The 25,884-nt window shown below is 46.2% G+C and overlaps 1 protein-coding gene across 1 annotated transcript in view; it reads left to right on the top strand.

Moving 5' to 3' along the window:
* SLIT3 (slit guidance ligand 3) overlaps positions 1–25,884 on the top strand; it is a 795,269-nt gene that overhangs the window by 728,648 nt on the left and 40,737 nt on the right. The window contains exons 29-30 of the mRNA XM_006115755.4: positions 1,339–1,432; positions 11,536–11,673. Coding sequence (XP_006115817.1) covers positions 1,339–1,432; positions 11,536–11,673 — 232 coding nt within the window. The remainder of the gene's footprint in view (positions 1–1,338; positions 1,433–11,535; positions 11,674–25,884) is intronic.

Here is a 25,884-nt window from a genome sequence, read left to right on the forward strand (position 1 = left end):
CATTTGTTTTAAGGAACACTTGTCATGTTTAAAGCTAGTAGAAATAGACGAAAAGGGCAAACTGAGGGAAGTCAGAAGCCAAGGTTGGCCTCACAGGGTATACCTATGCAGGGACCAAGAAGCTGTGGATTCCCTGGGTCAGCTAACAGAGTCATGGGGTTGGGTTCTTGGGCTGAAAAATTGCTGTGCATATATTTGGGTTTGTTTACTTGCTATGGGGCCATTTTGTGCCACCCTGAACTCGGAAGGCTTTATCAGAGGATGTCCAGAGAACATCACTTTTACAGGTTGGTTGTTACTTCCAGAGGATCTGTGTGCGCGCACACATGAACATATGTATGTATTGTGCATGCATGTATCCTTGAAATTGTGCAGATGCAGTCATTCAGCATTACTGCAAAAGGAGTGCTGGGACTGAATTTCATTTGAGTGTTTCCATAGTGAGGATAGTTGACCTGCCCAGCCCCTTCAAGAAGTTTGTTTCAAAGGCAAAAGTTTATGCTCCGTCTCTGGCAGGTTCTCAAGACCTGAGGTACTGAAGTGTCACCTAATAATTTATGGCTCAGCAGAAGGATGGTGCTTAAATAACCTCTCTGGTTTTGAATAGTTCATTATGAAAAGTTTACACAAATCCAGTGAAAGGCACTGAATTCTGCACACAGTCCCTAGAAACAGCTGACCAGTGCTTGCATTTAAGAACCTTTTATAGAAAACAGTATCTTGTATTAGTACAATAGAGTTAGTGCTCTTCTTGTAAATATTGGGGGTTGTATAATTATGTGCAGCCCTAAAGCTGTTCCTCATTACTGAAAAGCCATTTTTCTGAATGACGTCAGATCATCTCCTAGGGCTATGATTAAAGTATTGCTTGGTGTGAAAAGTTTAAGGATTCTGTTAATGTGCCTATCCACATGTATGTTACGGGTTCTCTTTGATGCTTGCGGCTTTGGGGTCAGCAACTGACCCTACAGTCCTTACTCTGGCAGAACTCCAGCTGAAATTGAGAGGGCTTGAGTGCCAGGGCTTTTGAATCAGGCCTCTCAGGTTTTTATGAGATAAGCTTTGTACCCAAAGTACTCCGTTCTTGAAGAGTGGCTAAGTGTAGCTGAAGTTGCACTGTCCAGTACGCAGCAAGCTGAGCCTTAATCAGTTTGTCCTGCCATAACCACAGTTGTCCTGGGGCTGCCTCTTGACCTGCTGGATCACCTCAGTTTAGTAAGACCTGTAGTCATAAGGGCAGGTGTGTTTATCATCCATGGACAGCATGGTTGGAACGGTTTCAGCAAAGCTGTGTTGGTAGCAGGTGTGTTACAGCCTTATTAATTTTCTTTGCCACAGGTGAGCTTTGCGATGAAGTGATCAACCACTGTGTTCCTGAGCTAAATCCATGCAAGCATGAGTCCAAATGCATCTCCTTTGACAAAGGACTCAGGTGAGTGTTTCTATATCCTTGTCACACATTGGGGCAGCTTCTTCGCCTGACTTCAGAGCAGTCAAACTGCTGATGACTTTGCCCTAAAGAGCCAAACTGAAAAGTAATATGTGTGAGGTGGTCTGCTCCTCAGAATTTAAATTACGTTATTCCAGAATAATTAGTGTCAGGGGCAGCCCGTCTATATAGGCGAACTAGCTGGTTGCCCAGGGTGCCAAGTTAAATGAGGCGCCAAATAGTGGCGCAATATCATTGAGGGGATTGGAGGTGGGAGTGCCTATTGCATGGTTCGCCAAGGGCGCCAGTTGCTGGCAGCTAGTCTAGGGCCGCTCCCAATTAGTGTGTTTCCAAAGCTGAGTAACTATTATCAAATAAAATCAAGTGAAGGACAGCAGTCACCCTTTCAAAACACCTGCCACTTCCTCTAGATAACTAATGAGTCCTAAGGACATGTGGGGTCTGTAGGTCTCCCTGTGGTAAATATAATGAAAATGGCAAATACTGAGGTAATAGGCAAGGTTTTAAGGGTGGCCACTCTGTCAGGCTGACATATCAACATCACTTTAACCTAGGGGTGAGGAATCTCAGGTATCTAGCCCCAAGCTTGTACGAATCTGGCTCCTGAGGCTCAAGGATCCCCAAACACTGGGGAGCCCACGCTGGTGCTCCAGTCCCCCTGCCACCCACCCACAAAATCTACTAGCCTGGGCCTCTCTAGGCTCTGGTCCGTGAGGGGAATGTGAGGAGTGTCTTTTTCCTTATCAGTCAGGGGCTTCTCACTTTGCTTCTCATGTGTGACTGATTTTTCTGTGGGTCAGTGGCCCCCGATCCAAAAAAGGTTCCCCACCCCTGCTTTAGCCATTCCCACATTGCAAGAGTCCTTTGTTCTCCTTGGTCCAAGGAGAGCAGGATTCACCCCACATGGAGTGACCTCTACATAACGTACAGCATAGATTTCAACACATGGGCTACGTCTACACTGGCCCCTTTTCCGGAAGGGGCATGTTAATTTCACCTATCGTAGTAGGGAAATCCGCGGGGGATTTAAATATCCCCCGCGGCATTTAAATAAAAATGTCCGCCGCTTTTATCCGGCTTTTAAAAAAGCCGGAAAAGAGCGTCTGCACTGGCCCCGATCCTCCGGAAAAAGCGCCCTTTTCCGGAGGCTCTTATTCCTACTTCGAAGTAGGAATAAGAGCCTCCGGAAAAGGGCGCTTTTTCCGGAGGATCGGGGCCAGTGCAGACGCTCTTTTCTGGCTTTTTTAAAAGCCGGAAAAAAGCGGCGGACATTTTTATTTAAATGCCGCGGGGGATATTTAAATCCCCCGCGGATTTCCCTACTACGATAGGTGAAATTAACATGCCCCTTCCGGAAAAGGGGCCAGTGTAGACGTAGCCATGGTGATTAATTCTGGCAATTAATCATTTAGCAATTGTAAAGCCGGTGTTGTGATTAGAAAAGCTATCACACACGGTAGATGTAGCTAACAAAAATGACAGCTAAACGTGGCTGTACCATGTATTTTATTAATATTATAGTTATTCATATTTAGATAGCAGAAATGAACTGAATGTAAACAGTACCTATTTTCAAAAATGAGTAAATATTCCCCTACCTCACCTCCAAAATTTAGGAAAAATTCTGGCTAGCCCCTGAAAACTGGATGCCTGGATTAGATTTGCACTCCTTTCAATTTTAGGCATATTAAATCTTGTCTTTGGAATGTCATTCCAGATGGCTACATACTACATTTAGGAATGGGAAAATTGGAAGTAAGATCATATGACTGCAGAGCATGGCGAGTTACTCAGGGATGGTGTTTCCAGTACAGAATACACATAGATTCATAAATTCCTAGATACCATGTATCCTCTGTTTTGGAACTGCTAGTGCATTCTGATAGCATGAACAGTTCACCGTACTCTTCAAACATATGACGGGACAGAGGACACATGACAGTCTGGTGGTGTTCAAAAAGCCTGCTCTTGCTTGAATGGATGAACATTGTCCAGCCACACAAGAAACAATTTAGGAAACTGAAAATAAGTCTTCTCGTTAGCAGAATGAGTTGGTCTCATATTGATATGGAGAGAAATATAACTGACACTTCCCAGAGAAATGCAACTCCTAAAACCAGGCTCACTTCAAACATTAGCAACAAGAAGTCCTGTTGCACCCTAGAGACTAACAGATTTATTATTCCCAGTCCTTGGATGGTACACTGCCACCACCCAGATGCTCTAATAAATCTGGTGCCACAGGACTCCTCGTTTTTGCAGCTACAGACTCTACCCATTTGAGATGTCAAACACTAAAAAATAACCATGTAATTTTCCTCTGAGAGATAGTCAATATTTTAAAAAAATCACATTTGCATCAAGAAGAGAAGGATGGTCTTGTGTGTCCAAAGCACAAGGACGGGAATCAGGAGATCTGGATACTGTTCCCAGCTCTCATAAAGACTTCCTGAGGGACCTTGGACAAGTCACTTCTTTCTGAACCTCCTCTGGGTAATGTGAGTGATACTGACCTACAAGCCAGAGGTCAGGGAAGGCTTATGTCACTAATGTCTGTAACGCATTTGGAGAACCTTGGATGGAAGATGCTTGAGATGAGCATGGTACATTCTTGACAAAGATGGGCTTCCAGAAGAAAACAGCGAGAGTGAGAGCCCTACTTCCACTGCTGTTAATAGGATAAGTCACACCAGAGGTTCAAAAATGGAGGCCAGTTGTGGGAAGTTTGGAGGAAACACCCACACACATTCTAACATGGAAAAGGGCAAGGAGGTGGGAGGAGATCAAGAAAGTTTATACAGGTTGACTACTCTGTAATCTGGACTTCCCTAGTCTGGCAACACCCCTGGTCTGGCATCATCAGAGTGACCCTGTGGGGCCAGGAGCATTGCCAGACGAGGGTAAGTGGAACACAGAGTCCGGGCTGCAGCCGGCTATTGGGGAGAGACCCTGGCAGCAGGAGGACTGCTGGGCAGAGCGTGAAGTTCCAGGCATGGGGCTGCTGGGGAGAGCATCTGGCGGCAGCAGAGTTGCCAGCTGGAGCGCAGTCCACTCTTCCAGGTGGCAGCAAAGCCACAGAGAAAAAGCAGAATCCTGAGTGGCAACAGAGCCAGGGTGGGGGGGACAGAAGCAGAGCTTCCCCATGGGGAGAACAGAGTCCCAGGTGGCAGCAGCGTGACCAGAAGGAAAAGTGGAGACCCCAGTGCACTGACCTCCCCTGGTCTGGCAAATTCCCTAGTCCAGGACCAGTCAGGGCCCAAGGGTGCCGGACCAGAGAGGTGCAACCTGTCGGGAAGCTGAAGCCAGCTTGTGCTGCGCTCCCCACTCCCAGCCAAAGCTGGCAACATAGTGCCTTAGTCCCTTCCTTTTGATAGAAAGAAAATGGGGAGACCATGGAGCAGGGGATTTGCCCACTCCAAACGGGGGCAGGGGACGGAGGTATGTATGCTGCAGTAGCATTCTTGGTCTGACCGTTATGAGGGTCTAACTTAGCATGTGTTGTGGCAAGGAGTTGTGCCCTGTGAAGCACATAACACATTTCTGCTTACTACAAAATAATAAATTAGGATAATGAATTTCATAGCAGTTAAGGGGAGTGAGAGCTAAATTGTCAGGCAGCCACGCTACAAACAGACATTTTCATAGCACTTTCAGAGAGCTGAACCCACGGTATTCTCCACTAACCAGATGTTCCATGCTGGGTCGCCCGGCTTTTTGACAGGTGAAGGACTTCAGGAAAGAGCCCCTTCCAGCTCCTGGAGGCAAGGAAACTCTTAAATGATTTAGGACTGTTCCTGAAGTAACCTCCTTGAGTGGCACAGCAGTACATGCTGACAACCTGACATTGCTTCACACATCCTCATTCAGCTAATCCATCATGTAGTTAATTCATTAGCTGCAGCATGTTACAAAGGGACAGGGAGCATGTCATTTCCTACGCCTGCTTCAAAGTCCTCTGACAGGTTCCAGAACTGAATATTCATAAATTAATTCAAGGTGTTCGGTATCACTAGAGATTTGAGAGGATGGAGACAGCCTTAGACCCCAACTGTTGCACCATTCCTTTGTGTGTTCTCGGAAGTATCCACCGGGGTGGAAAAACCCCGCCTCTCATTAATCGCCAGCGCTGAATGGAGCTAACACACTCCATTCACTCTTTTGCAAAGCAGTGACATTGTAGCAGTTGTAAGTTCTGCAGTGCAGGATATTTTCTTTATGATGTGTGCCATACACAGTGGAGGTCTGACCCTCATCCAGGTACTGCTGTAAAAATAGTAATGAAATTACAGTGCAAAAATCTCCCACAGTGAGATGTATTCAGAGACCAGGCACCTAACAGGTAATGGTGAAGCAGGCTTCTCCACCACTTTGCCTTACATCAGGGTGTGGACTGTGTCCAGGCTTAAGGGTAGTTTAGCTCCTGTGCCCAGCCAGTCCTTGGCCTCTAGTCAGAATGTCAGTTCTGTTTTTTATTGTTACAATGACCTCTGCCCACTCACAAGTAGACTGAGACCACTTCGTGATTTCACATGGAACAGCTTCTGGTTGGGATGTTTGGGCCCTATTGAGCTGGGCCAAATTCAAACCAGCAACACCATGATGGAGAGCATCTTATCCTGTTACCAGTCCACTCAGCAGTCTGCTTCCCTGGTACATATTAAATATCGCTGTGATCATGCCTTGTGTTTAATCTGAGGTACTAAAATGGTGCTATCTACAGAATGACACCGGCTCAAGCAGCAGTGTGGCCATTTTTATCCACCACTTCACTTGTAGACAATAAACCCAGGAGAGAAGTGCCAGTTCGGTCATCAGCAAGTATGTATTTGGACTTATGAAAATCAATTAGTAATTAATTGATGTTTACGATGACCCATGTCTGAAAGTCTTAGGCTACGTCTAGACTGGCACGATTTTCCGCAAATGCTTTTAACGGAAAAGTTTTCCGTTAAAAGCATTTTGCAGAAAAGAGCATCTAGATTGGCATGGACACTTTTCCGCAAAAGCACTTTTTGCGGAAAAGCGTCCGTGACAATCTAGACGCACTTTTCCGCAAAAAAAAAGCCCCAATCGCCATTTTTGCAATCGGGGTTTTTTTGCGCAAAACAAATCTGAGCTGTCTACACCGGCCCTTTTGCGCAAAAGCTTTGCACAAAAGGGACTTTTGCCCGAACGGGAGCAGCATAGTATTTCCGCAAGAAGCACTGATTTCAGACAGTAGGAAGTCAGTGTTCTTGCAGAAATTCAAGCGACCAGTGTAGACAGCTGGCAAGTTTTTCCACAAAAGCAGCTGCTTTTGCGGAAAAAATTGCCAGTCTAGACACAGCCTTAGAGTACCTAAGAAAACACTGTCAAAGCTAGCGTAGCCTAATAGCTGGTTTAGTAGAACAAACCTCTCCTACCCATTCTCCAAACATAAGACTAAGTAAAATGTCTTTCTAATCCCTGTATTTAAGAGCCTGAGCTCCTGCCCAAGCTGCAACATCCACACTGTGATTTTAGCATGTTAGCTTGAACCCCTCTAGCATGAGTCTATCTGTCCAGACTGGGAGGCTTGTTCCCAGCTGTGATGGAGATCTATCTGAAGAGGCAGGCAATGCAAATCAAGTATAGGCAGACGGGTTTTGCTGATGATGTGATTGGGGATGTAAAAGAGCAGTTGATTAGTCAACTACCCAAGAAGCTGAGATTATCTGGTAGTCAAGTTGACTACTTGCATCCCCTCTTATCCCTTGCTGCCTCTATGTCAGAGGCAGCAAACAGGAAGGGGGAGCTGGCTTAAAAACTGGTTCCCCTCCAGCACCGACTCTGCAATGCCACTTGGCCCCCCCCTCACACACACACACTGCTGCCTCTATCAGCAGTGTGGGGGGGGGGGGGTCAGGGGAGCCTGATCCAGCAGCAGCACGGTGAGCTGGGACCCCCCATAGACAGGGACTGCTGGATCTGGCGAAGCTGGGAGTGAACAAGCCTAGTCTGACCAGGTCTGAGAACTACTCCTGCTGCAGCTCTGCAGTTTAAATGCAGTAGGAGCCAGGTTGCCTGCATGCCCGGGTCTTACTACATTTGAACTGCAGAGCTGCAGCGGGGGTAGCACCTTCCCTTATCAACTAATTGTGTAGTCGATACAAATTGTATCCACCACACGATTATCAAATTACCTGCCTCTTAACATCCTTAATAGTGATAATAGTAGTGAGGTGGGTTCATGAGGGAAGTGGGAGAGAGAGAGAAAGAGAGAGAGAGAGACCATACACCAATGAGTGCACAGTGTGACCCTGAAGAAAGCTAGAAAGTGTGAGCTTTTGAGTCTGACATTGGCTAGAAGCTTGGGGCTGTAAACTAAGAAACTGCTTTTTCTTCTTGGATCCTCTGGTGTTCAGAGAAGCAGAACTTTGTACATTCCTTGTAAACAGATAACTGGGATATTCCCAAGGCCCTGAAATGTGAGGAGTTGCTCAGGTTGAAAGAAGGTGCCTCGAGTGTTTGGAGGGTTGTTCCAAATTACCCAGCCTAGAGGTTTACAAAGTTTAAAAAAAAATCATTACAGAACAGAAAAGAATTCTGTGCTTCTAAAGGGCCTGGCCACATCACAGCTTGGGAAACAAACTGACACGCTATGTGCTTTTGCCTCCCTGAGCTCTTTTTTCTTTTCTTTTTTTTATTTTAATGCTAAAATTGCAGGTGGCTTTCTTCAGTTCTAGGCTCCAGATCTTTAGTGTGCTGTTCTGATTAGAAGGCCAGATTTCTGTATCCCAGACTAAAAAATTAGCTAATGCAAGGAAATGCCATTAAAAATGATTGCAGGAAAGAAGCATGTTTTTCCACTCACCGTGGCTTTGTTAGAGCACAATATGAATATGGTTTATTATTCCAAATCATGGAATTATTCCCTGACAACATGCAACGGTGATTTAATACAGCCCTGCAGAGAAAAGTGGTGGTCCCATCATTACCGTGATGGCCAATACACATCACAAAAGTGACACATGGCAGCTTTATCAACAGAAAAGCAACAGGGACTAAATGCTGCATTTCCCCCCACAACGTCTTTAGATGGCCATTATTTGCATGTGTGACAGAAACATCACTGAAAAACATTGCTCAGCTCTTACAGAGGTGGGGGAATGGATGGTCTTCAGTTGTGTTTTATTCTCTCTCACACTATGTTATTCATACTGCTCCTATAGCCACCAAGATGTACTCTATGCCATTAGACTATCAAGAGGTGGAATGTCAACTAAAGAATGCCTATGTATGGTTGTTACAGGACCCTTACCACACTGATATACCTATCTCATAGAGCTGGAAGGGATCTTGAGAGGTCATTGAGTCCAGTCCCCTGCCCTCATGGCAGAACCATGTACCATCCCTGACAGATTTGCCCCAGATCCCTAAATGCCCCCCTCAAGGATTGAACTCATAACCCTGGGTTTAGTAGGCCAATGCTGAACCTAACCATGCCATGCCTCACCTATTTTTGGCCCCTGAAGGCTGCTTCAATTGCAGAATCTAAATAATTAGGTTTTGCTCTAGTGGGGCTACTTTTTAGTTGCATTTTCATATAAGCTTCTTTGACTTTGATTCATTTCACTCAGCCATAGCATAGTGCTAGGAGTGTGACAGGTGGCTGTAGATGCCTAGATACTATGATGCTGCCTGCTTTACAAACCACGTCTATGCATAAAATGTGCCATGTAAGTGTCAATAATATGAACACTTACACATGCTTAAAAGAGAATTTTAATATATGGTTTAACTCACTGCTGGGGCACCTCCTACTGGCCATGTCTGGGGATTAGCACTGCCAGGCTGACACCCCTTCCTGTGGTTTCACCCTGTCTCTCTTGCTATGTCTTACTCTCTCAGGACTGAGCTGCTTCCACTCCATAGCTTGGCCATCTAGCCAGGGCACTGTAGTTTCCCTTTCTGGGGTGGGGAGGGAGTGTTGTGTTCTCAGTCTCTTGGGACCCACTGTCCCAGGTTGTCTTCTCTTTCACTGTCCCTCAAAGGCCTGGTAAGGAACCTCAGGCTTCCCTCTGCACTGGGTTCCACAACAAGCAGCTGAAGGCTGCATAGTCCTGAATCATATTCCTTGGACTACTTCCTACCTTGCCTTCTCTCACTCTGACCAGTGACTGCCACCTCTCTCTGTAGCCCCTTATACTCTCAGCTACTGGTGTCATACAGGTCCTTCCTGTTCCTAGCCAAGTTACGCCCCACCTAGCCACCTTACCTCCCTCAGGCATTGTGTGCAGTGGAACAGGGGCCATTCCTGCAAAGTGGTGCGTGCCCTTGACTGCCATTGCTTTCAGTGGGAGCTCATGGTACTTGGCACTGTGTCAGTGTGGGCCCATATTCCCTGATGAGCGGATACTACGTGATAATTAATCACATACAGGTTCTCATTAAGGAGCAAATCCTAAACCCAGCACCCTGTCATTGTTCATGGAGTGGAAAAATCCTTCTTCTACCCTCCTCCCATCTCCCCCTCAGGATTATGGAGTCTCTGCAGAGACTTCAGTCTAATATCTGAAGACGCATCTTATAATGCGGGGGCAGGGAAGGACGGGACAGGAGTATCTGCGTAGCAGTGAATCCTCCAGTCCACCTTCTTTGGCTTGCTTATGCCTCAGTCCTTCCTACCCTTGCACATGTCCCCACACATCCTATGTGCCACATAGGGTACATGTCCCTGCAGAGCCTACCTCGATCCATCCTCTTACTGCCCATCCCCAGTGGAGCCACACCCATTCAAGAGCCAGCTAGGAAAGGGGTTACATTTGCCCTTCAGTGTGTGAGAGCTGTGATTAAAATCACTCCCAGGGGTAATCCAGAATTCAGGGAGAGCTAGAGCTAATGTGCTGTAAAATGCACGTGCACATTGGGAGATAATTGGGGCTCCCCCTTTGTTTTGGTTTATGCTTATTATTATTATAAGGGATATGCTTATTATTTTCCAGCTGTGGAATAAAATCCAGCTGGGAGAAGTGAAATGTGGTTTATGGACTAAAATGCCTTCAAGCCAAACTAAAATTTAGTGTCTGCAGGCTCAGATCGAGTATGCTCAACTTTCCAAAAGGATCTGCTCCTGGCCTGAGACCTCGGATGCCAAATTTCAGCCTAGAGCACATTTTTTATGGTCAAGTTATAAACCTCTGAAAATAGGGTTTATAATGGAAATGCTGACACAACCTTAACCCAACAAACTGAACAACTGTAATAAAAAATAATAATAATAATAAAAAAGCCAATGTTTGCAGTTTTGGTTGCATCCCTTCTCAATTCTTCCTAAGGGTGAGTTGCCATCTAATGGCAAGAAAGTGGCATTGCACCAGTATTTCAGCAGATGATGTGATTTGGAATTGTTACTGCTCCCATAGAGTATCTACCATGGAAATACAAACAAGTGGAGGACTAAAAACTGATCATCATCTCCTTTAAATCTGCTTTTGCCTCTTAGAGTTATTTACATGATTGAGTTTTATTATTTGTGTGCAAATTCCCTTTTGTCTGAAGCTCTCTCTGTCCCTTCTGGCTGCTATGAAGTTCAAATCACAGGAGAGATGTAATCAGGATCCTCTTTTCCCATTCTCGCCAGGACTGTACTACTTCTGCAATGTGTCTGGCCACCCTGGCCCGGATCTGTCAGTGTGGCTTCCAAAATAATATTCCTGTATATCACCTGTGTACCTGGCAGCCCTGCTGGGATTCAGAGAGCTGAACAGGTCATGTTAAAATAGAAACGAGAGTCCTCCTAAAGGTTGTGTCAGTAACATGTCAAACACTTGCATAAGCTTAGCCAAGTGAACTTTGTTATTTCAAAGAAAGTTCGTACTTAACCACTCTGAGGCAGACTTGGAAAAGCAAAATTATATGGTATTCTATTTGCTATGATGGCCTAAGATGTGTAACTCCAGCAGTCGGAAAGAGCTCAAGCCATTATGAAAGCTGATGGTTAGCATTGCTGTTTGCCTGTTGTCACAGCGTTATCTCTGCCATCCTTGATCACATTGGGCATTGCCCTGTGTGTGTTATTATCACCATGGACACTAAGCCTCCTGATGATCTTCCTTGTATTTCAGATGTGAGTGCCTACCTGGCTACAGTGGCAAACACTGTGAAACTGACGACGATGACTGTGTAGGCCACAAATGTCGTCACGGTGCTGTGTGCGTAGATGCAGTCAATGGCTACACCTGTGTCTGCCCCCAAGGGTTCAGGTAAGCTAAGAGCTGTGCTTCCCTTTCAGACTGCATGTACTCGCTGCGATAATATCATGTCACATTCTACAGTTGCTTTCAGACTCAAAGATATGGTCTTTATACATCATTGACTGTGTGAACTGATGGCTTGCTAATACTCTTAATCTGGGTGATGGTCTGGGGATAAGAGTTTAACCAGATACTCAAGTATTCTCTCCTTACTTTGAAAATAAAAAAGATCTCAAGGCCTGGCCTCTTGTCCAGCACTCAGATACTATGTGAGAGACCTGGGTTTCAGTGCTGGGCTAGCAGCAGTGAGAAGAGCTTGGAGGGCAGAGGGGGGCTACCAACTCAGACCAGAGGTGAGACTGCTTTGTATCACTCTGCAGCAATCCCTGTGTATGACAGAGGCACACCAGTGCCGTCAGATAAGAGGAATTGCATCCAGCCCAACTTGCCATTATGATGCGGGGTACACAAGAAGGGCAAAGTGGGGAGCAGAGAACCTGAAAAAAGTGTGCATGAGGATGAAATTCAACTCTAGAGTGGGGACTCTTCACACTGTGGGGGTATGTCTACACTACCACCCTAGTTCGAACTAGGGTGGTTAATGTAGTCAATCGAAGTTACAAATGAAGCCCAGGATTTAAATATCCCGGGCTTCATTTGCATCTTGCCGGGCGCCGCCATTTTTAAATCCCCGGTAGTTTGGACTCCGTGCCCACGAGGTGTAACAGTAGTTCGAATCAGAAAGCCTAATTCGAACTACCTACTCCGTGCCGCGTGTAGCCGTGGGCACGGAGTCCGAACTACCAGGGATTTTAAAATGGTGGCACCCGGCAAGATGCAAATGAAGCCCGAGATATTTAAATCCCAGGCTTCATCTGCAACTTCGATTGACTACATTAATGACCCTAGTTCGAACTAGGGTGGTAGTGTAGACATACCCTGGGATACTAGAGCAAATAAAGGGTTGTGCTCACACATCAAGTGAAAGAGCTAGATTTCCTCTTGTCACTTGTTCTAACTGCTCTTGGACCAGAACTCTCCTACATTATCCAGCCTTCCTAGGAAAGCGGATGATAGAAATAAGCTTACCGTGCTGGCAATCTGCCAACCCTTGAGAAGGCAGGAGTGGTAAACACACTTACTAGGAGTTCTGTACTGTAGTCCAATGAACAGAGGAATCTGAGCATCTGCTCGTGAGGGTAATTCCTGTAGCCTTCATTTAGAACAAACACAAACAAATGCATTGACTTTTCGGTATAAAGTCTCTTATTGTGGCCCCAGTCATGCTGTTCCAATCCCATTTTAGGAATCTCTATAAACTTGCCATAACATTCATATCAAGAAAAAGTTTGGTGTATAAAATCTTAACCCAGCAGTGGTTTCTTTCCTACATCTCACCTTGCTAGTATCTGTTGAACTCCATGGACTTCTTATTCTCACTGGTGTGTGGGTGATCAGAGTCAGGCTCATATACACTCTGTACATCTCTAGCACTATAGGTATGGCTCTTCCCATACCCTATAAAGACTTATTCCCTACCCAAAGAATTTGCAGCCTAAGGAGACAATCCTGCAGACACCTGGTAACCAGCACTGCACTTAAACCACGAGCAGTCCCTTTGAAATCCGTACAACAGTAAATATTAGTAATTACTGCACCAGGAAGTGGGCATTGGTAGGATCAGGCTCTACACTAAGTCAAGACAACAGAAAATGATTATAAGGCAGGGAAAGAGGAGAGCAAAGTTGTCACTGAGATGATTAGTGTGCATGCTTTGAAGACAACTCTGTGTATTTTTTATATCTGTGTGTGGTTTAACAGTCACACACAAAACACTTGTGCTTGCTGACACACACATGCGCAGAGCAGGTGGGTGAAATATTTGCAATGGAACAGAACTGCAGGGTTTTTAACTTGGTCCTTTGCTATAAAATTTTCCTACGAACATGGGATCATTTTCCCCAGTGATGTGCAGAGTTTTACAGGTTTCCATGTTTTGTTACCAAATGAGCTGTTTGTTAAATTTCACATGTTTGTAGAAATGACTCTGTTATAGGGAGCCTTATAATGAGATCTCATGAGATCCTGGATCCAAGTACTGTGCTCATGCCACTAGATAACATGCAAGTTCCATCAGAAAAACAGCTGGGCTGTTCGAGCATGTGATGGCCTAACATCTTTTCAGTTGAGATGTCTACCCACTGACACACAACATATGCAGCCCTAAAAAGAGAGGAATGTTCTGTGTCTGTTGGTGGAACTCCGCACAAGTCAGCCTGCACATTTCAAGTCTCCAACTCTGACAGCTGCTGATAGATCAGACTTTTGGAGATCTTGCTGTCTGTCAAAGATAAGAGTGCTTCTCCAAACGGATTCACTAATCATTGCCTGAGGTTAGATGCTGGCTTCCTTCCAACTGAATCTTTTCTGTATTTGCAATAAACAGAGAGAGATGGGGGGAAAGGTTACATGAAAGGATCAGCCTGGACAAAACAAAAATTGCATCAGTATTTATAACCCCTATTCTGTGCATGGCAGTTTTTTTAGTCTTCCATTTCATCTTTATTCTTTTTTTATTTTGAACAAGTATTTTTATTGCCAAGCAGTCAGCCTCACATCAAACTGACACTGATAATTATGACAAAGTAAATATGCAGTTTCACAGGACTAAATCTCAAAAAGATTATACAAACCCCTGAATTTCTTAGGCCAACCTTTTCCACCATGTTCCATTCCCTATTTACATCCCCTGGGGTGTGTCTAGACTACATGCCTCCTTCGACGGAGGCATGTAGATTAGCCAGATCGGAAGAGGGAAATGAAGCCGCGATTAAAATAATCGCGGCTTCATTTAAATTTAAATGGCTGCCCCGATCTGCCGATCAGCTGTTTGTCGGCAGATCGGGGGAGTCTGGACGCGATGCCCCGACAAAGAAGCCTTTCTTCATCGACACAGGTAAGCCTCGTGAAACCAGGCTTACCTGTGTCGATGAAGAAAGGCTTCTTTGTCGGGGCATCGCGTCCAGACTCCCCCGATCTGCCGACAAACAGCTGATCGGCAGATCGGGGCAGCCATTTAAATTTAAATGAAGCCGCGATTATTTTAATCGCGGCTTCATTTCCCTCTTCCGATCTGGCTAATCTACATGCCTCCGTCGAAGGAGGCATGTAGTCTAGACACACCCCTGGTGAGCACATCCCTACTTGGGCTGAAGTAGAAATGTTCTTGGTAGAATTGCAATCACTAAATAGCATTGCTGTCTGCAAGAATATTCGAGTGTTTGGACTGCAGATCTTGCACCTCTGCATTGGCTTTTAAATCCAGCTCAAGCCAGTTATCAGATGATAATACCTCTAGGAGACTCCAGCTAGATGGGTAATCTATGTTTTAAGAAATGTTCCTTAGTGCTCAAGAGGGAGGTTCAAACAGGTATTTAAGAGTGTATCATCAAGAAATCACTCTAAAGATGACATACTAAATAGAGTTGGTTGGAAATTCTATGATCGAACATTTTCCCATCGATATGTAAATGAGTAAAAAATGAAATGTTTCATGCAGATACTTCAATTTTGACCCAATTGCAATGGAATCCAAGATCATGCATTGCTCATGGAACTGTCTTTGGTTTCTTACAAACTCACCTGCCTGGCTCATTGGTAGCCTGTCCTTTCTGGCTTTCAGCTGTTTGGCAACCCATGAGCCTGGAAGCCCAGCTCCAAAGCACCCGGGCTCCTTGTCAGCTCACCTGGTGGTCTGCCACAAAGTGGGGCTTCCAGGATCATGGGTCCTCAACTGCTCACCAGGTTGGACTGTCCCCAAGGTGGCTACCCCAAAGTGCTCAGAATCTGAGGCTCTGGAATGGCCCACTCTGCAGACTGCCTCAGCGCTGGGGCTCCCTTTCCTTTTGTGGAGAAGTTGAAATTTTTGGCCATTGTTCCAAATCAGACTGAAACCAGATTTCCAAATATCAAAAGCCATCGCGGTGAAATGGCGTTACCGTGTTCTGCGCAGCTCAACGATTTTCCCTGATAGAACACTTCAGCCACAGGATGGACCAGGTAGGCAGCATTATCCTCATTTGACAGAGGAGGAAATGGCACAGAGAGCTTAAGGGAATTCCTCTCAGGCACATGGCAACTTGATAGAAGAGCTAGGATCCTAGAACATTCAGCTCTGTGGTGCATTGCTCTCAACTCCATCACCATCCTCAGGCTTTGATTCTGACGTCCTACATGATTCTACACAGTGGATAAATAAATCACTGTGAGAAAGGTCTGCTTTTGAAATCAGCTTCTGCAATTTTTCTTACAGGTCTTATAAATCGCCTTGAAGGTAGATGCAATCCCAACTGCCAACTTGTGTGAATTGAGTTTGGTGGTTTCCGTTCAGATCCTGGTGGTATCCACCGTACCACTGTCCACTAAAATCACTGGCCAACTCACATCCCAGTAGGCTCAGAAAAAGCTTATGGGTTAACAGGGAGTGGAGAATGAGTTTGCTCTTTGAGATAGTCCGCTCTCACTGCCCATGCACAATAGTATCTGGTCTTTTTCAAATGGAGCATTAAAATTCAGCTAACAAAAACGATCTACTCATTATTCTTTTCATGCCTCTGGCCTTTTGTAGTTTCAAACGCACAGCTCTGAAGCGGAGTCTGACTTTTTTTTGTTACGATTGTAATTGCAAACATGTTGAGGGACAGAGTTCGGATCTGTGATGTGCAAGCAAGTAAAATCACCTGCTGTGCATTTGCAAGATGAGTGGTGATGTATGCCATAGGTCTCTGATTACTAAGGGGAAACTTTGCAAATGTTTAAATACTGACAAAGGGAGAGCAGTTTTGGGGTGACATAAGGAAGATAACAAAGGAACTATGAGATGAAACTGAGCATCGACATGTTTGGATAAATACCAGGGAGCATTTATGGGAGTGTATGGAATAATCTCCAAATAGTGACTATCCTATTGTAATAGAGGCATGGTCCCTCTTAGCTGCTTTACATCGTGATCACATGGGTGGCACAGTAACGGTAGGTTTAAGCCCATATTCCTCTGCTAGGAAGCGAATTTTGACAAGGGTCAGTCACCATTAGCTATAGCAGTCTAGGGCCTCAGCTACAGAGTTAAGCACCTGCTGGTAGATCCTGGTGCATCTGACAGGTGATCCTGACTGGTTTGGCCAGGAAGCTATCAAGCGCTGGCATTTCAGTTGCCCCTTCACCCACTGTCATGCTGCTCCTACCCTCTGCCTTGGAGCTGCCCTTCTGGTCGCCTCCTGCTTGCAGTGCAGGCTGTGGGAAGGACAAGGGGGGGGAGGTGGGCGCTGATGTCAGGGTGTCCCCCCCTACTCCTGTACCTTATCTCCACACAGAGAGAAGGGGATGGAGGGAGCTTGGCAATGCCAATCTGTCACTCTCACACCCTGTGTGTGTTTCTGTCATTCTCACAACACACACTGTTCTTCACTTTCATGTCCCAACACATACGTGGGTAGTTGTTACTTCTTTTACTGCTTGCAAAGTGTATTATTTTGGGGGTTTGACTGGCCTGTGCATTTCATAATTTTCATTTCTCTCTTATCATAGAATCATATAATCCTAGGGCTGGAAGAGACCTCAGGAGGTCATCAAGTCCAGCTCCCTTCCCAAGGCAGGATCAATCCCAACTAAATCATCCCAGCCAGGGCTTTGTCAAGCCGAGACTTAAAAAACCTCTAGGGCTGGAGATTCTACCACCTTCCTAGGTAACCCTTCCAGTGCTTCACAATGCTCCTAGTGAAATAGTTTTTCCTAATATCCAACCTACATCTCTCCCACTGTAACTTGAGACCATTGCTCCTTGTTCTGCCATCTGTCACTACTGAGAACAGCTTTTCTCCATCTTCTTTGGAACCTGGAAGTTGAAGGTTGCTATCAAATCCCCCTTCACTCTTCTCTTCTGCAGACTAAACAAACCCAAATCCCTCAGTCTCTCTTTATAGGTCATGTGCTCCAGCCCCCTAATCATTTTGGTTGTCCTTTGCTGGACCCTCTCCAATGCGTCCACATCCTTTCTATAGTGGGGGCCTGTCGAGGGGTGCTGCCCCTCGCTCGGGACCTCCCTCATCCTGGCCAAGCCTTTTAAAGACCCGCCCCCTGGATAAATACAGCCTTCTGGCTCAGTCTTTGAAAGTTCCCCCTCTTGGGGTAAATACAGCCTTCTGGCTCAGTCTTTGAAAGCTCCCCCTCTTGGGGTAAATACAGCCTTCTGGCTCAGTCTTTGAAAGCTCCCCCTCTTGGAGTAAATACAGCCTTCTGGCACAGTCTTTGAAAGTTCCCCCTCCTGGACTAAACATGGCTTTCTGGCACAGTTTTGGGAAGTCCCCCCTCTTGGGGTAAATACAGTCTTCTGGCCTAGTCCTTAGGCTGGCCTGCAGGCCCTTCTGGACTCCGGGGCTTTGCAGAGGAGGAAGATGGGGGACCCGGGCCCTCCCACGCCACTGGGTCCCAGCCCAGGGCCCTATTGGGGAGGGGTTCCTCCCCTCAACCTGCTGAGCACTCGGGGCTGTATTACTCCCTGCCCTGGGCTGCTACCTGCCTCCCCGCCTCGGACCTCTCCACGGTCTCCAGGGCCGGGGTTGGCACAGCAGCTGGGGCTGTAGCGTTGGTTCCAGCTGCGTGGACTCCTCTGGGTCAGGAGCTAGCATTTTCAGTCCTTCCCCTTTGGCTATCAGCCCCAAGTGAGCCAGCTCAGGGTCTTTTATATTGTGGCTCACCAGTGAGCATGCCTGGCAAGGCCATGAGGGAGGGGCACTCTCTACCAGCTGGACCCTCTCAGCAATCTGAGCCCTGCCCGCGGGTTCATTTATAGAGTGGGGCTGGGCTGCCCCATCATAGGGCCCCAGAACTAAATGCAATACTCCAGATGTGGCCTCACCAGAGCCGCATAAAGGGGATTAATCACTTCTCTGGCAATGCTCTTCCTAATGCAACCTAATATATATATTGGACAAACGTCTCAGACACTTCGCCAAAGGATCAATGCCCACAAAACAGATATTAGACAGGATCACAAAGAAAAAACAGTTTCTTGCCATTTCAACCAGAAAGGACATTGTCTCAACGACTTGATTACCTGCATCCTGCTTCAAAGGCCTTTTCAGACTACACTTGAAAGAAAATCCTCTGAACTGTCATTTATGCTTAAATTTGACACTTTACGCCTAAGTTTGAATAAAGACTCTAATTATCTTACCCATTACAAAGATAGCTTCCCCAATTATCACTCTAATATCATTAGCTCACAGACATTTACACACACACACACACACACACCCCGCATCCCTCATCTGTTCTGAAATTTGATTTGTCCTTTTCATATTTGTTCATTTTTTTAATTGTATCCTTTGGTATATATGGTTGTGACTATTTTCTTCAACTATTTGATCTGAGGAAGTGGGTCTGGCCCACGAAAGCTCATCACCTAATAAACCAACTTGTTAGTCTTTAAAGTGCTACATAGTTTTTCCTTTTGTTTTTGCAAGGGATGTGAAGGATATCAAGAAAGGTTTCTACAGGCATGTTAGCAAGAAGGTGATCAGAGAGGGTGTTGGGCCCCTACTGGACGATGGCAGTAACCTAGTGACAGATGACGTGAAAGCTCATCACCTATTAAACCATCTTGTTAGTCTTTAAAGTGCTACATAGTATTTCCTTTTGTTTTTGCAAGATCAGACTAACATGACTACCTCTCTATTACTATTCACATCCTTTGCGAATCGCAATTCCAGTTGCTCTTTCGCCTTCCTTATAACTCCCCTGCATTGTCGAGCTATACATTTATACCCCTCCCTAGTCATCTGTCCAAGTTTCCACTTTTTGTAAGCTCCCTGTTTGTGCTTAAGTTCACCAAGGATTTCCCCAGTAAGCCAATCCGGTCTCCTACTATATTCGCTTATCTTACTACGCATTGGAATGGTTTCTTTCTGTGCCTTCACTAAGGCTTCTTGAAAATACTGCCAGCTGTCCTGGACTCCTTTCCCCTTCATGTTAGCATCCCAGATGATTCTGCCCATCAGGTCTCTAAGGGTATGTCTACACTACAAAGTTAATTCGAACTAACGGACGTTAGTTCGAATTAACTTTGATAGGCGCTACACTAGCACTCCGCTAGTTCGAACTTAATTCGAACTAGCGGAGCGCTTAGTTCGAACTAGGTAAACCTCATTGTACGAAGACTAAGCCTAGTTCGAACTTACTAGTTCGAATTAAGGGGTGTGTAGCCCCTTAATTCGAACTAGTGGGAGGCTAGCCCTCCCCAGGTTTCCCTGGTGGCCACTCTGGCCAACACCAGGGAAACTCTATTGCCCCCCTCCCGGCCCCGGACCCCTTAAAGGGGCACGGGCTGGCTATGGTGCCCGTGCCAGGTGCAAGCCTGCCAGCACCCAGCTAGCAGACCCTGCACCTGGCACGGCTCGAGCCAGCCACCCGATGCCCCCCAGCCCAACCCCTCTTCCCAGGACCAGGCTGGCGGCTCCCGGGAGCTTGCCCGGGACCGCAAGAGGCGGGCACCCGCCTGGTCTAGTGCGGACATCGTGGACCTTATCCACGATCTCCGCACTAGGCACAGGAAAGTGGCCGTCTAGGGCAGGAGAGCTGCCAGCCTGGCCACCCAGGAGCAGGTTTGCATGAAAATCAAGGTGGTCCACTGAGACCCCCGACCCTGAGCCCTGAGCTTACAATGGTCGTACTGGGTCAGACCAAAGGTCCATCTAGCCCAGTAGCCTGTCTGCCGACAGCGGCCAACCCTAGGGACCCTGGAGGGGATGGACCGAAGACAGTGACCAAGCCATTTGTCTCATGCCATCCCTCTCCAGCCTTCCACAAACTTTGGGCAGGGACACCACTCCTACCCCCTGTCTAATACCACTCCATGGACCCAACCTCCATGACTTGAGCTCACTTCTCTTTAAACTCTGTTCCAGTTCTAGCCTTCACAGCCTCCTGCAGCAAGGAGTTCCACAGGTTGACTCTTTGCTTTGTGAAGAACAACTTTCTGTTACTAGTTTGAAGCCTGCTACCCATTCCTTTCCTTTGGTGTCCTCTAGTCCTTCTATTATGGGAACTAATGAAGAACTTTTCTGTATGCACCCTCTCCACCCCACTCATGCTTTTATAGACCTCTATCCTATCCCCCCTCAGTCTCCTCTTTTCTAAACTGAAAAGTCCCAGTCTCTTTAGCCTCTCTTCATATGGGACCTGTTCCAAACCTCTGATCATTGTAGTTGCCCTCCTCTCTCCCACCCTCTCTCTTCCCCTCTCCCACCTCTTTTTCCCAGTCTCCCCGAGTTTTGTTCAATAAAGAGAGATTCTATTTTTGACCACACATTTTCTTTATTTTGTACATCAGGAAGGGGGGCTAGGGAAGGGTAAGTGGAAGGAGGTGAGGGAGGAATGGGGTATGAGCCCCCGATGGGGAGGACTGGGCTGGCTCTGCGGGCTTCTGGGGGTGGAAGCTCTCCTGCAGCCCCCCAATTGCCCCCTCTCCCCAGATGGCAGCCTGCGGCAAGCACAGCCGGTCTGATGGCCGAGTGCTGTGATGTGCCCATTGTGGGCACTCAGGGCAATCCAAGACAGGACTGCTTTGTAAGCGGGGAACCCTGAGAACTGTCTGTCCGGGGTGGGGGTCGGATCCCTTTAAGCACAGTCCTCGGCTAGCCCTCGGCAGCAGCTCACTGTTTCCGGCCATCCTTAACCCCTGTTCAGGGTCCACTTAATGTGGACATGCTAGTTCGAATTAGCAAAACACTAATTCGAACTAGTTTTTTAGTCTGGATGCGTTAGTTCGAATTAGCTTAGTTCAAATTAACTAATTTGAACTAAGTTAGTTCGAATTAGCGCTGTAGTGTAGACATACCCATACAGTGCAACTCTTCCTCCTTTTCTCCCCTGCCTGTTCTTCTTGTAGCATCTTCTGTGTGTCTTCTGTCCTGAGTGTGATTGTTTACCCTGCTCATGAGCTCCATTTCATGAAACCCCATCGGGCAAAATCTAACTTGTCAAAAGTTCCCTTTAGCGAGCCACAGATCAGCTGTGTTGTTCTGATAAATGTTGTTTGAGATGGGAAACATCTATTAAGGCTGCTGAGCTTTACATAAAACATGTTGGTTTATGTCACCATTGTGTGGATGTTTCAGAGCTCCCCCTTCGGATACCTTGCTGCAGGAAACACAAGAGTGATTATTCAAATAAATGAGGATTATACAGTCCCATAGAATCCTGCCCTGTGGACTCAGCTAGCCTGGACATGCAGGGGCAGACTTTGACTTCCGGTCCTTAGGGATACAAAAAGGCCTTGGCTTCTAGCCTATAGTTTTGAGGACACACTTATGTTTAAATGGGGAAACATTTGAATAGGTTGTCCAGTTCCTCAGTAAAACTATGCTGTCTGGATAGATAAAGGGCTTCAAGAGAAATGTTCTCCTCAGCCTGCGCTAAGTCCTGTCACTGTGACTCACTCAAGGCACAGCGCATCTGCTCCAAGAAATGGAACAGATTCTTAATTAACTACTACTCTTCCCTGTGTTGTTCCCTAAGCACAGAGAATCCGCGCTGAAGTAGTCCTGTGCACATGTGGAGTCCGGCTGTGTAGCGCGGCTGTGTTTGTGTGGCAGATGACAGAAGCATTTGGTAATACAATAAGAAGAGTGTTGAAATGTAGTTTATCCTGGAAAGCACGGCGAGATGATGGTGGCTGACAAGGCGGAAAGAGTATTTATCCACATTAGTATATTTTGATTTTGTGTCATGCTGGCTTTGGACTGGGGAAATCCCCAGGAGTGATACATGTTGTGAAGTAAGCAGAGGCACCATGAGCACTGAAGGGTGGGCCTGTTGAACAGTACTTTGCCACCGTTTTTCCCACTCCCACCTTGCAGTCTAATATAATAGATTCCTGTCTGCAATGATAACGCTGCCATATGCAGGGCCAAGCTGTAGATTTTGCTGAGAGTTAACTAGGAGGCTGTGTCTAGACTGGCAAGTTTTTCCACAAAATCAGCTGCTTTTGCGGAAAAACTTGCCAGCTGTCTACACTGGCCGCTTGAATTTCTGCAAGAACACTGACTTCCTACTGTCTGAAATCAGTGCTTCTTGCGGAAATACTGTGCGGCTCCCATTTGGGCAAAAGTCCCTTTTGCGCAAAGCTTTGTTTTGCGCAAAAAAGCCCCGAACGTGAAAATGGCGATCGGGGCTTTTTTGCAGAAAAGCGCATCTAGATTGGCACGGACGCTTTTCCGCAAAAAGTGCTTTTGTGGAAAAGCGTCCATGCCAATCTAGACACTCTTTTCCGCAAATGCTTTTAACGGAAAACTTTTCCGTTAAAAGCATTTGCGGAAAATCATGCCAGTCTAGACGTAGCCGGAGAGTATCATGGTACAAGTCAAACTCAGCAGACACCATGTGTACAAACCGTGTGGGTGTGGGTGTGGGTTGGGGGTAGGGAGATTATTAGATCCCATATGGTGCTCCTCTGAAGTAGGGAGAGCCCAGCTAATTACTCTTTTCGGCACTTAGCTATTAGCTTATTTTTTCAAGGTTATTAGCCAAAAGAAACAAATGGGAAACTAATAGTAAGAAAAAAGGAAAGCAGAGATTCCCTCTTGCATCTGTAGTTCCCCCAAACGAGAGATGCCCTCATGCTAGCTGTGAAAGGAGTGCTGCAGAAGCAGGGTCAAGTGAAGAATCCAAAATGTAATTAACAACTTACTTACTCTTCTGCTTATGAAACCCTGGGACAAATTCTGCTCTAAATATGATCTAAATCCAGAGTAACATCATCAGCTTTGCTAGCCCTCCGAATTTGATCCATCCACCTTTCCTCAGATACAAATACCTCTATCGTGTGATGCCATGATGGCTTCGTTAATTGCATTTAAGTCCATCACCACGCTAACACGGCAGTGAAAGAATGACTATGAAATAGTGTTTTGCACTCATGACACCTGTTCAGTGAGAAGTCTTCCTTCTCGGGTAAATTTCCTGTAAGGAAATCAACAGTGAAGAATAGATGGTGCCATAACCCAAGTTCCTTTACTAACTTCTTTCTCAACAAAAGTAAATTCATGGCTAAGCTGGAGTTCCTATTGAATACATAACAGTGGTCCTATTTGTTAATAATAAATGCACTCCTAGTAATACTGCTCGGTAAAGGGAGTAATATTGCATTCTAACTTTAGTTGCTTTCTATATGTAATCTTGGAGCGTGGAGGTTTCATCTCCTTACAGAATGAGAGTTTTGTTTTGTTTTGTTTGTTTTTAAATAAGAATTGTCATTTGGTGGAATTTCCATGCAGGGCAGGAAATTCCCTGCAGGATAGGTTGACTTAACTCTCCAGCACTGTACCGGGTAGTCTAGCATTTTGTATGTATGAATATGATTTCCATAACCCTCTTATCAGAAAGGCCATAGATACCATGGTTGGAACATGAAGCATCTCTAAGCACTAAGCATGCATAACAGCAAAGCTCTGTTTGCATTCTCTGTGCACTGAGCAAAGATTTTTCATCATTTCAGTGGTTTATTCACAAGCTCCAGTGGTTCCAAATGATCATAGAGCTTTATGCTGTATTCATTAGTACAAAGTTTTGTTGGTTTTGGAAAGCTACTGTAATTAGGAACTTCGGGGCATACAGCAGGTGCATTGATGAGCTTTTCTGCTTGAGCGTCTCAGTGGGATTAACAAACTGCCTGCCTAATGTGGCAGCCTACCAGTGCTCATGGATTGTATGAGTATAGTGGACGTGCTGGGTAGAGATTTTCAGTCTGCTTTTTATTGTTGAGTTTGTCAAGTAGAATTACATTGAAAGATCGCTGTAGTTTTTCACACTCTGCCCCCATCACCACCACAATATTGTTTTTGATATTTCAGTGAAGTTTCATCTTCCTAGCTTGTTAGAGAAGGCAAATAGTATGGAACAAATTCCAGACATAATGGAGTCAGGGAAACAACACAGGAAATTGAACTGTGGCTACAGTTATAGATGTGGGCCCAGCCTGAAAGGCCAGACCGGATCCAACGTTCAGATGTTTGTATGCATGGCTTTGGCTCAGTCTATTAGACAGATAAAAGTCAGACAGAAAGTATAGATCCGGATCTGAATGTCTTCTCCTCACCTCAGCTTTCCTGAATGCTCAGATATGACATTTCTGTTTTCATCCACCTCTAACTACTGCTTACTTGACTTTCCTCAGAACTGTGGCAGTCCTTTAACATAACCAGAAGCTCACCTAAGAGGGATTTGATGTTCCTGTGGCTGCTAGAAGCATCATTGTTGGGAAACTGCCTAGCAAATAACATGGTGTCAGTGCTTTGAGTTTCAGCGATGGATCAGATTGCCAGAGATAGCACACTTCCTTTGTGCATAGAGAACTAGAAGACTTACCCCACATTGCCAGGAATCAGGGCTGTCCTGGGGTAGTGGGAATCATGCTGCTCACCCACCAGCTTCTCCCCAGGGCCGGCCCTGTTGGGGGGAAGGATGCAGGCCTCCCTCAGGCTTCTCCCTGGGACCAGCCCAGGGTAATGGGAGGGCCATACAGGCCACCTGCTGGTTATCTCCCCGGGTAGTGGGGGTCATGCAGTACAATTGGCAGCTGCTCCTGGGGGCAGCGAGGTCTGTGTTGCTGGCCAGTGGCTGTTCTCCAGGGCTGAGGAGCTTGCGGCCCCTCTGTGCTCATTTGGAGTATAACCATTCCCACTATTATGCCCCTCCCTTTCCTTTTGATGAGAAACAATCACATTCCAGGCATATCCCATTGCCCTGGCACAACCGAACCCTGACCTTGCTTGAAGTTATGATAAGAGGAAGCTGTCATACCAGATTTGGTGGTTGTCACTCTTACTGTTTAGGAGGAGTTCTTGAACAAATTGACTCACAGACTGACAGACAGACACACAGACAAGTGCGCAAACTCTTTAAAATACATAATAGGTATCTACAGTGTTGTCTGAGGTGATTGCAGCTCAAGTAGGCACACCCATACTAGCTTCATCCACACTAGCACAGCTACACATAGCATGGTAGGCATGGCAGTAGAGGCTGCAGCGTTGGGCTAGCAACATGAGTACGACCCACCGCTTTCTTGAATGACTGTTACACGCTGAATGTACTCTAGCCTCTGCCACAGGGGTGAGCGAGAGAGCCTCCACAGGCCAGATGCAGCCCACCAAGCCAGCTGAT

The sequence above is a fragment of the Pelodiscus sinensis genome, chromosome 17 (genome assembly GCF_049634645.1).
Source record: "Pelodiscus sinensis isolate JC-2024 chromosome 17, ASM4963464v1, whole genome shotgun sequence".
Classification (NCBI taxonomy): domain Eukaryota; kingdom Metazoa; phylum Chordata; order Testudines; family Trionychidae; genus Pelodiscus; species Pelodiscus sinensis.